Raw genomic sequence first — 11,315 nt, forward strand, 5'->3', positions numbered from 1 at the left:
TTCGGGGCATTCAGTAGTTATTTTTCTCATTTATTGATTGTAGATTTATTTGTTTCGTCCCTTTATTTAGAAAAAAATTTGACTATGTCTGAGCAGGCGGACTGTGTGTTCTTTGTTGTTTGCTCGTCTGTGCGCACAATACTTTTTGCCTCCTTTTCCAATTGGCAGGGTCCGTCACTCAGATATGGTACGGCAGGGCAGGTCTAGCTGAATAGGAGTTACCGGGACGGGTTGTTTATGGCACTTACTACAGCCACCAGAGCGGGTCAGTAATCAGTGCAGGGCAGGTTCCAGTAGGCCGTGCCTGTGCTGCTTGGTGATGTTAAGCGCACGGTGCAGGTAGGCAGGATGTAGTGAGGAGATTGTTATGTGTCAAGCTAAGATGGATATGGGAGAGAAGAGAGAGGAACAGGAGCCAAAAACATACAAACAAACAAGAAAGAATGCTAGGAGAGCTTGCCACTGGAGTGGAGAGATGAGAGACTATGAAATGGAGGAAAACAGAAAGGGGAAGAGGAAGAAAAGAAAAGAGTGAATAAATAAAAATCGGAAAGGTTAAAGAACCGCAATTTCCCAGGGATCCCACCGGTGCAGCTATGAGGTCTGGGGAAGTTGCTCTCAGATGTTGCAGTACAGGCTGGCTAGAAGGCGTAGAGGTATACAATGCCAGGTATTCAGGGAACAGAAAGAGAAGGAAGATATTGAGAGATGACAAACTGAGCAATGAAGAAAGACAAAAAGGGAAAAAGAGGTAAAAGAAAACAAAACAAATTAAAAAAAAAAACAAACCAACGAACAAAGAAATGCTCTCAGGGATCCCTCTGTACATCTGTGGAAGCCGAAGGGGAGTCTCCTTGCCACTTAGCTCCGCCTGGCCAGAAAGGGCTCCCAACTCAAGAAAAGGAAAAAAAAACAAACAATCAATTCAAAACAAATGAAGAAAAGCCCCGGGATCCCACCAGCATGGTACCCCAGACCAGAAAGCAGCTCCACACTCGAATGGAGCTCCGCAGCCCCTGAGGAAGAAGCAAAGATGGCGCACGGAGCCAGGTATTCGTGCGAAAGGAGGGGGAGGCAGTGAGATGCAAGTAAGAAATCAAAAGAAGCAGGAAGAAAAAAAAAGCAACACTAGCAGCCAAGAAATGGCACTCAGAGAGCCAGCTAGTGTGGGTTGGTGTTTCTGGACAAGAGACTGTGTCCGCGGGAAGCAGAGGGGGCCGAGTGTGGGTGAAGAAGGGTAGAGAGTGGGAAAGCGTATATTACAAATTACCGGTGCTCTGCAGCCCCTCAGGAAGAAGCAAAGATGGCTCACAGAGCGAGGTGCTTGAGCGAAAAGAGTGGGAGGTGGTGAAGGGCAAGGAAGAAATCAAAAGAAGCAGAAAAAAGCAACACCGGTAGCCAACAAATGGCACTCAGAGAGCCGCCTGTTTGGGTGTGTGGAGTCCAAGCAGCTGGTGTTTCCTGGTCAAGAGATTGTGGCCGCAGGAAGCAGAGGAGGCCAAGTCGGGGTGAAGAGGGGTGGGGGGTGGGAAAGCATATATCGCAAATTACCAGTTGTTTTGTCTCCTTCTGCATGCTCCATTAGGCTGCTTTCTCGTACCCCCTGTTTGCTGGTCTCCGATAGGAGTCCAAGATGGCGGATCCACGCTGCGTTAGCTGGTAGGGGACCTCTGCATGAATCTCTCCTCGCTCTCCCGTTCTCTGTCAGTTTTCTCACTCCATTTGGTGCTTGGCTGAGTTCTTTATCTCTTCATTTGATGTTTTAGGGTTTCAGGATTGTTGTATTCTCTGTTCGGCTTAGTTTTTCGGATCTTTGCTGTGGAGGGATGGCGTGGTGCTTCTGCCTGGAGCGCCATTTTGCCAGAACTCCTCTAATCAGATTTTTATCCCCTCATAGCTGACTTTCTTTTTTGGATGTCTAAATTGTTCCTTCTTTATCTTTGAAGTTCAGTAATTTCTTCAGGCTATATCTTGGAGTTGAATGCTCTTTGTCAGTTTTTTCCCCCTGAGTATGTTCCCTTTTATTGAAAAGTTTTCTTCCATTGTACACTTAAATATTTTTCTTTTTCATTTGTTCCTTTCAGGAACTCTAATTTTAAATATATTAGATTTACTTGGTTTTCAGTATCTAGTATCTTCTCCGTAATCATTTTTGTATCTTTGTACTTTCTTTTACTTTGTATACTTTCCTCTTGTGTGTGTTTCCACTTGTTTTCACTCTTGTTAATTATGATTTTTTTGTTGTTTCTAAACTCTGTAATATTCTTTCCAGTGATGATGGCTCCTGTAATTACTTTGAGAGAGTAAGAAAACATCTGCGTAACCCTTTTTGTATCTTGGGGAATTCCTTTAGTGACCTATGTTTATCATATACTTTTTGCTTATGTTTCTTTCATCTTTCTTCTCCCATTTTCTTTTTAAAAACATCTACATTAGGTCCAGTGTTGCTTTGTTTCTGATTATTATTCATCTTTGAAAGGTTCTGGCTTTTTTTTGTATAAAATTATAGGAATGGGAAAGCCGTGAGCAGTCTGCAGCTTTGATTTAGGTTTGATTAGACATGGATGGGTCAGGTAAGAAACCATCCATGTCTGTAGATATCAGCTCTAATCAAAGAATCATTAGATAGCCTGTCCAAATTATTACAATTGATTTTAGAGTAATTTGTTTCCTGCTAATGAGCTAAGCTTCCTGAAAGTGAAGAGGACTTGAAGCACTTATTGATGAAGATCAAAGACCACAGCCGTCAGTATAGATAACACTGCAACATAAAGAAAACAAAAATCCTCACAACTGGACAAATAAGCAACATCATGATAAACGGAGAAGATATTGTAGTTGTCAGGGATTTCATTCAACACCCATAGAAGAAGAAGCAATAGTCAAGAAATCAAACGACGTATTGCATTGGGCAAATTTGCTTCAAAAGAGCTCTTTAAAGTGTTAAAAAGCAAAGATGTCACTTTGAGGACTAAAGTGCACCTGACCCAAACCAGGGTGTTTTCAGTTGCCTCATATTCATGTGAAATTTGGACAATGAATACAGAAGACTGAAGAAGAGTTGATGCCTTTGAATTATGGTGTTGGCGAAGAATATTTAATATACCATGTGTTATGGATTGAATTGCGTCCCCCAAAATTATGTATTGTAAATCCTAACTTCTATGCCTGTGGTTATAATCTCATTTGAGAATGGGTTGTCTATGTTACGTTAATGAACAGGATTACTGTATAGTGTATCTTGAGTCAATCTCTTCTGAGATATAAAAGAGATTAAACAAGCAAGACAGAAGCAGACATGGGGGAAGATTGATGCCAAAGCACATTAAGATTGCCCAGAAGCAGAAGCTCTAGGAAACAAGGACCTTCCTCCAGAGCCAACAGAAAGAGAAAGCCTTCCCCTAGAGCCAGCACTTTGAATTCAGACTTCGAGCCCCTAAACTGTGAGAAAATATATTTCTGTTTGTTAAAGCCACCCAATTGTGGTATTTCTGTTATAGCAGTACTAGATAACTAAGATAGAATTTGGTACTGGAAGAGTGTGGTTCTGCTCTAACAGATACCTAAAATGTGGAAGCAGTTTTGGAATTGGGTAATGGATGGAGGCTGGAAGAGTTTTAAGGTACCTAATAGTAAAAGCCTAGATTGCCTTGAAGAGACTGTTGGTAGAATTATGAATGTCAAAGACAGTTCTGGTGAGGGCTCAGAAGGAAATGAGGAGAGCAATAGAGAAAGTCTTTATTGTCTTAGAGAATACATATGGTGCCAGCAATAGAACGTTACTGGAAATGTGGACGTTAAATGTTCTTCTGCGAGGGTTTCCGAGAAAATGATGAAGATGTGATTGGATGGACAATGGAGAAGGGCAATGCTTTTTATGCAGTGGCAAAGAACTTGTCTGAATTATATTCAAATGTTTGGTGAAAGGTAGAATTTGTAAGTGATGAACTTGGATATCTGGCTGAGGAGATTTCTAAACAAAATCTTAAAGGGGCTGTTTATAGTAAAATGTGAGAGGAAAGAGATGGACTTAAAAATGAACTATGCAAAATGAAAACAGAAGTTAAACATTTGGAAAATTCTGTTGTACAAACTAAGGATGTGTTTCCTAGAATGTTCAGCAAGGATGTGCCTACACAATCTTTTGTTAAAGAGATTAAGCCTATGACTGATAGATCTAACCAACTACCACAGTAGAAAACCCATCAACTTAGACTGAAGGGGACAGAGAAAAAATAAAAGGAAAGAACGCCGTCTGCCTCTTGGAATTCTACAGGCAGGAAACAGGCTGTCCTCCAAGAAAAGAAAAGGACCATCCCTGGAGCAGCTTGGAGATCAGTAGAACTGTTAGAAGGAACACAAGAAGTAGGGCCTTCTTGGTTTCAAAGGGTAGGGCCACAGTCTTCTTAATCTCAAATGGTGGGGCCACAGCCTCTTAGGTTTCAAAGAGTCAGCTTTTCACCAACTTGATTCCAGAGTCTGGAGCTGCTGTTAAGGTGTGCTAGGGGTTTGGGGCCATCACCCAAAGCTGAGGGGGCAGGGCTGCCATGCCCAAGGGGAAGAAGAATGGGGCCTGCCTGAGCTGAAGGGGTGGGGTCACCACTCTGATGAACTACGAGAATGGGGCTGCCTAAAGCCAAGAGAGCAGAGTTGCCATCCCAGAGGACCTGGAAAGTAGAGCTAAAGCCCCAGGTTGAGGGACCTTCACCCAGAATCCAGACGATATGGCCAACACCCAGATTCTGGAGGGCAGGGCTTATTGCCCAGATGGTCCCAAAGAACAGAGGATTATTTTCAAGACTTGAGAGCTAATGTAAATTGTTCTGCTGAGTTTTGGACTTGCTTGGTGCCCGTTATCCCTTCTTTCCCTTCAATTTTTCCCATTTGTAATGGAACTGTTTACCTCTACCTGTTACACCATTGTACTTTGGAAACAAATAACTTCTAGTCTAGATTTCACAAGTTCACAGATGAAGAGGAATTTTGCCCCAGGATGGAATATGTGTAAAGTCTCACCCATGTTTGATTTAGATGATTCAGAAGATGAGATTTTGGACTTGGAGTTGATTGAAGACTTTTGGAATGATGTGATGGGGTGAATGTGTTTTGCATATGGCAAGGACATGAATTTTGGGGGTCAAAGGGTAGAATGTTATAGATTAAATTGTATCCCCCCAAAAGAGGTGTTGTAAATCCTAACCTCTATGCCTTGGTTATAATCTCATTCGAGAATAGGTTGTCTTTGTTATGTTAATGAGACATGATTAGTGTAGGGTATATTTGACTCAATTGCTTTTGAATATATAAAAGAGATTTAAGAAGTAAGTGAGAAGCAGAGATGGGGTAAGATTGATGCCAAGCCCATGGAGATATTCGAGGAACCGGGAAACATGCTGAAGACACAAGGACCTTCCCCAAGAGCCAACAGAGAGAGAAAGCCTTCCCCTAGAACCAACAGCCTGAATTCAGATGACTAGTCTCCTAAACTGTGAGAAAATAAATTTCTGTTGATAAAGCCATCCATTTGTGGTGTTTCTGTTATATAGCAGCACTAGATAACTAAGACACCATGAATTACTAGAAGAACGAACATATCTGTCTTGGAAGAAATACAGCCAGAATGCTCCTTAGAAACAGGGATGGCGAGACTTCGTTTCACGTACTTTGGACGTATAATCAGGAAGGACCAGTCCCAGGAGGACATCATGCTTGGTAAAGTAGAGGGTCAGCGAAGAAGAAGACTTTCAACGAGATGGATTGACACAGTGGCTGCAACAATGGTTCAAGCATAGCAATGGTTGTGAGGATGATGCAGGACCAGGCAGTGTTTCCTTTTGTTGTACATAGGGTCACTATGAGTGGGAACCAACTTGACAATACCTGACAACAACAGTGATCTAAGATGTCAGGTATCTGGTAGTGGTTTCTTCTTCATTTTGATTTAGCTACAGCATTTGGCACACAAGCTTCATCATCTCAAGTTTGGTATTTTATCTGTTTCCTTGTTTCTTTGAAGTTGACGTTTTGTCTACTTTTTGTTTGTTCTTACTTTCATTGGCTTTCAAAGGAAGAGAGTAGGAAAATGCCTTTACCATCATCAACTAGAGGTCACTGTCAAGTATTATTTCTTTGAGGAGCTTTTGGTTTATTTTACTACTTTAATAAAACTTAGTTTATGACACCATTTATTTTGTTTCTTGAGTCTTTTAAAGCTGACTATAATGACATAAGTTTTTGTTTTAATTATTCTTTCTCTTCCTTTATACGGCTATTCTATATTCAATCAGTTGATTATTTCTGTCAAGTTTGTATCTTCAACAAGATATATTTAGCATATAAGTATAAAAATATTTATGTACTGTGCTATAAGTAAGAAAAATCACACCTCTAAAACTAGTTCAACTACTGACTATGATCTCTTTTCTATGTCTCAGTTTCTCTAAAAGTAAATACAGACAATAATACCTTCTTATATTTCTGCTTGTATTTACTTTAAAAAATAATAAGTTGATGAGTCCCATAATTCTTTATAATAAAACCATTCCTTACATATTCCAGGAATGTGATTAATGTTTTCTAATTTTCACAAAGGCACTACCTGTCCTTTCCTCATTGTTATGAGTTTGTTCTTTATATAACATATGAAACAATTGCATATTGTTACACTATTATTTCTCCATTCCCTGTGAGCCTTCCCTTAATAGTCTGCCAATGATGCAAATAATTTAAAAAATTAATTAGACCCAGATTTCAAACAGGAATTATTCATACTTTTAAAGCCAACATATCTCTCCTAGATTTCTCTTTTGTTCCTTTCCACTATTATCAGACTAAGAAAATAATAGCATCTCTTTGCTAAAGGTAGATGCAATTCTTTTTCTTTTCCTTTAACACATTTTATCTTGCTTTAGGTGAATGTTTACATATTGAATTAGTTTCCCATTCATGCAATTCTTTTTTAAACATAGAATTATAGAAAAACGACAGTGAAGCAGCTTACAAAAGCAGAGTGCCTTGGTTTTCTTGCCCTCTTTAAAAGCAGAGACATAGACTATCTAATCACTGATGGGCTCTTCTGCTGCTAGACATCTGGTTTTTAACCTTAGTTTGCATTGATATTTATGCCTTTCAGTTTGGGTTGAAATTCCTTCCTTTTATGTTGAAACATTTCAAACATTTACAAATAGCTTTGTGTGTGTGTGTTTCATACAAGAATAATCTTAGACCTTCTTACTCTCAAGAAATTTAATATCAACACATGAATATTATTTGTCATCCATATTCAAAATTTTCAGTCACTCCCCAAAATGTCCTTCACACCTATTTTTCCCTCTACAGCAAGCAATCAAGGACCATGCTTTTCTGTTGATTGTCTTGTCTCTTTACTCTTATGTAATCAAAAACAACCCCCCACCCATTTTTGTTTTTCATGGCTTTGACATGTTTGGAAGCCCCACAGTCTGAATTTGTCTGGATTTATCTGATTGTTTCTTCATGATTAGATTCAGAGTAAACATACTGGTAAGGAGATGTGCATTTCCCATTACATCATATCAGGAAGCACCAAAATTATGTCAGTTTGTGCCATTATTGCTGATACTAAATTAGATCGCTTGGTTAAGGTAGTGTATGTCAGATCTCTCTTTGTAAAAGTACTCTCCGTAATTAGTAATCAATTAGTAAGTAATTTGTGGTGCGTACTTTAAGACTATGTGAATATCCTGTTTTCACCCAGTATTTTCATCCATTGATAATCTTTCCCTCAATTAATTATTATACTGTTAGTTGCAAAATGATAATTTTCTAATTACACAATTCCTTCTATATTTGTTAACTGGCAGTTTCCTAGAAAGAAGAGCAATTCTCACCCTCTTAAAAAATTGGAATATCTCTATGAATTCTTTTTAATCAATGTTTTATAATGCATTTCTATCAGTATTATTTTAGATAGCGATCAAAAAATCCATTGCCATCAAGTCGATTAGGACTCATAGCAACCCTAAATGACAGGGTAGAACTGCCCTATAGGGTTTCCAAGGCTGTAGTCTTTATGGAAGCAGACTGCTGCGTCTTTCTCCCGTGGAGCAGCTGGTGGGTTCCAACTGCCAACCTTTCAGTTAGCAGCCCAGCTCTTTAACCACTTTGGCACCAGGGCTCCTTTAGATAGCCGTATTATCCCACATTTATTTTGTGGAAGCCCCTTACAGCCATCTTCAGGATCCTTTTGACAGAATCTCCGTTTGTCTTTGAACACTTCTTTGCTCTCTAGCACGATATGTACCAGGTTCACCTTGTATTTTCACTAGTTTCTTTTATTGGGAAATGGTGCTTAAAAATCAAAATTTGGATACTACGTATGTTCATCTCTAATAAGGAGTCATTATTCTCTCTGCCCTCTCACTGGACAAAGCTGAGAAATGCCTCTAACTCCCATTACGTATTTGAATCTTTGTTCTGGGCTCAGTGAGAACCTTCATTTGCTCTATCCTACAAGACAGCTAAACTAGTTTCACAATTACTGTATCAACACTATTTTCAGCAACAAATCTATTACATAAAATTCAATATTTCTTTGCAATTCTTTTTGTCCATAAAATATATCTCACTAAAGGTGTATTAGTTATGGTTCTGTGATTTAAAATTACTTGAATTAATTGTTTTTTCCTTGTGTGATTGTATTACCAATTTTATATTTAGTTAAGTTTGTTTTTGTCTTTGTATTCAGTTTTAGGGTTTGTTTTTGAAATTCTTTTTAAATTTAATATTATTTTTGGATTAATTAAAACGTTTATAGGGGCCAAGAGCCAAAACTATAGGAAAAGGCATATACTGAAGCAGACAAAATCTCATGTTTTCCATCCTTATTCTTTTCATTTTGTACTGCTCCCTTCTTTTAGAAATCCATTATCATTAATTTCTATGTATCATCCTTGGATTTGTGTGTATGTTCTTATTTCCCTTTCTTACTTAAACAAAAAAGGTTGATTCTTTTTTATATAATAAATTATTTCTTGAAAGAAATTCTCATTTTTTAGCATGTATATACTTTTTGTAATAACATACATTTTGTTATATTTAGAAAATTTTATTTTTCATGTTTGTCACTCATAAACAGGGGGTCCTGGACGATCTACCATGCCAACCCCAGGAAATACTGCAGCTTTTCGTGCTTCCCTCTGGACCAATATGGAGAAACTTATGGATCATATCTGTACTGTTTGTGGACAGGTAAATAGTTTAGGGAGTAGAAAAAATTTAAATTTTGGTTTAAATCTTGATTATTCCAAGTTGTCTGATTTTGTACAGATTTCTTAAAATCTCTGAGCACTCAAAATACCTATGTTAGCTGATTATAGTGTATTTATAGGCTCTAGCAAAATGCCATTTCCCTTACCTTACTTTTCTAGTACCCAAGCTTTTCGTTTATTTCAATTGAAAATGCCCAATTCTATATATTGCAATCACTCCTTTTTTTTTTTAGGTACAACATCTGCAAAGAGTACTAGCCAAGAAGAGAGATCCTGTTTCTCACATTTGCTTCATTGAAGAAATAGTTAAGGTATGTTTAAATGAAAATATTTTCATCTATTTCCTTGACCAGCATCATTCATGTTCCTTCCTTACAGAGTGGCTATATGTCAAAAAACAGTTGGGAAGTGTCTTTCTTGACAACCATAAATTTTCCTTGCAAATACACACACACACACACACACACGCACACACACACACAAACACATATATATGGAGGAGTCCCTGGTGGTTCAAGTCTGCCCATGTGCCTCAGAAGCCTGGCGATCTACTTCTGAAAGGTCACAGCTATTGAACACTCCGGAGACAATATTGAAGTTGCCAAGTATTTCATTTTACTTGGATCCACAGTCAACACCCATGGAAGCAGCAGTCAAGAACTCCAACGACGAATTGCACTGGGCAAGTCAGATGCAAAAGATGTCTTTAAAGTGCTGAGATGTCACTTTGAGTTCTAAGGTGCACCTGACCCAAGCCATAGTGTTTTCAAACTCCTCATATGCATGGGAAAACTGGACAATGAATAAGGAAGACCGAGGAAAGATTGATGCCTTTGAATTATGGTGTTGGTGAAGAGTGTTGAATATAGCATGGACTTCCAGAAGAATGAACAAATCTGTCTTGGAAGAAGTACAGCCAGAATGCTCCTCAGAAGCAAGGATGGCGAGACTTCGTCTCACGTACTTTGGCATGTTATCAGGAGGGACCAGTCCCTGGAGAAGGACATCATGCTTGGTAAAGTAGAGGATCAGGGAACAAGAGGAAGACCCTGAATGAGATGGATCGACACAGTGGCCACAACAATCGGCTCAAACATAGCAACGGTTGGAGGATGGCATAGGACTGGGCAGTGTTTCGTTCTGTGGTACACAGGGTAGCTATGAGTCAGAACCGACTTGACAGCACCTAACAACAACAACAACAACAACATTGAAAACACCATTGAGTGCAGTTCTACTCTGGGACATATGGGGTTGCCATGAGTTGGGCACAGTACATTACATAAAAACACATATATCAAGGATTTATTCTGAATGTGTCAAGACTGTATTTCTCATTTTACTAATGAATCATGAGTTTATGGTCTAACATTTGGTAGTTTTGTAGCTATAAAAATAGTGAAAATAATTTTCCTTAGTTCTGTGCAATGTTGTAAAAATTATTAAATCACTGATAAGCTTTTATTGGGTAAAAAAATAAACATTTAGGTTTACTTCAAAAACTTTATTTTCAAATTAATTTTGCCAATTCTGCCTTGTTGTTTGCTAAGATATTTGATTCCAGTTGATAGAGAAAACTATTCATATTAGCACGCATAGCTTTATTTCAAGAACCTTCAAGAGAAGAAAAAAATCCTCTATGATGATAGTTTCTGTAATGCTTTATTAGTACTGAAGGTTTTTGCAGTAGATGTTCATTATGTTGCAAAGAATGTATCAAAGTGTAAAGAGGGCATAAATGAGTTGAGTATAACTGCACCGACAGTCTTATCAGGTGTAACAAATTTTAGGAATATTTTAGTTTAAATGTAGAGTCTTTTGAATGCGTTTTTGTATTCAAATTTTAATCTATGCTGTTTCTTTTTTTTTTTTTTTGTACTTCCGGTGAAGGCTTACAGAACAATAGTTTCTCATGAAACAGTTACTACAAATGTTGCCCTATGACAATGGTTAACAATCTCACAACACATCAACAATATCCTTATTCAACCTTGGGTTCCCTATCACCAGCTTCCTTGTCCCCTTCTGCCTTCTGGCCCTTGTCACTGGACTCCTGCACCTCGTTAG

General features: G+C 38.4%; 1 protein-coding gene across 2 annotated transcripts in view; it reads left to right on the forward strand.

Annotated features, from left to right (window-relative positions):
• Positions 1 to 11,315, forward strand: part of COG5 (component of oligomeric golgi complex 5) — a 304,101-nt gene that overhangs the window by 176,298 nt on the left and 116,488 nt on the right. For both annotated transcript variants that reach the window (XM_012557354.2, XM_012557355.2), the window contains exons 9-10: positions 9,116 to 9,228; positions 9,482 to 9,559. In XM_012557354.2, the coding sequence (XP_012412808.1) occupies positions 9,116 to 9,228; positions 9,482 to 9,559 (191 nt within the window). The remainder of the gene's footprint in view (positions 1 to 9,115; positions 9,229 to 9,481; positions 9,560 to 11,315) is intronic.

This window comes from Trichechus manatus, unplaced genomic scaffold (genome assembly GCF_000243295.1).
Source record: "Trichechus manatus latirostris isolate Lorelei unplaced genomic scaffold, TriManLat1.0 scaffold00096, whole genome shotgun sequence".
Taxonomy (NCBI): Eukaryota; Metazoa; Chordata; class Mammalia; order Sirenia; family Trichechidae; genus Trichechus; species Trichechus manatus.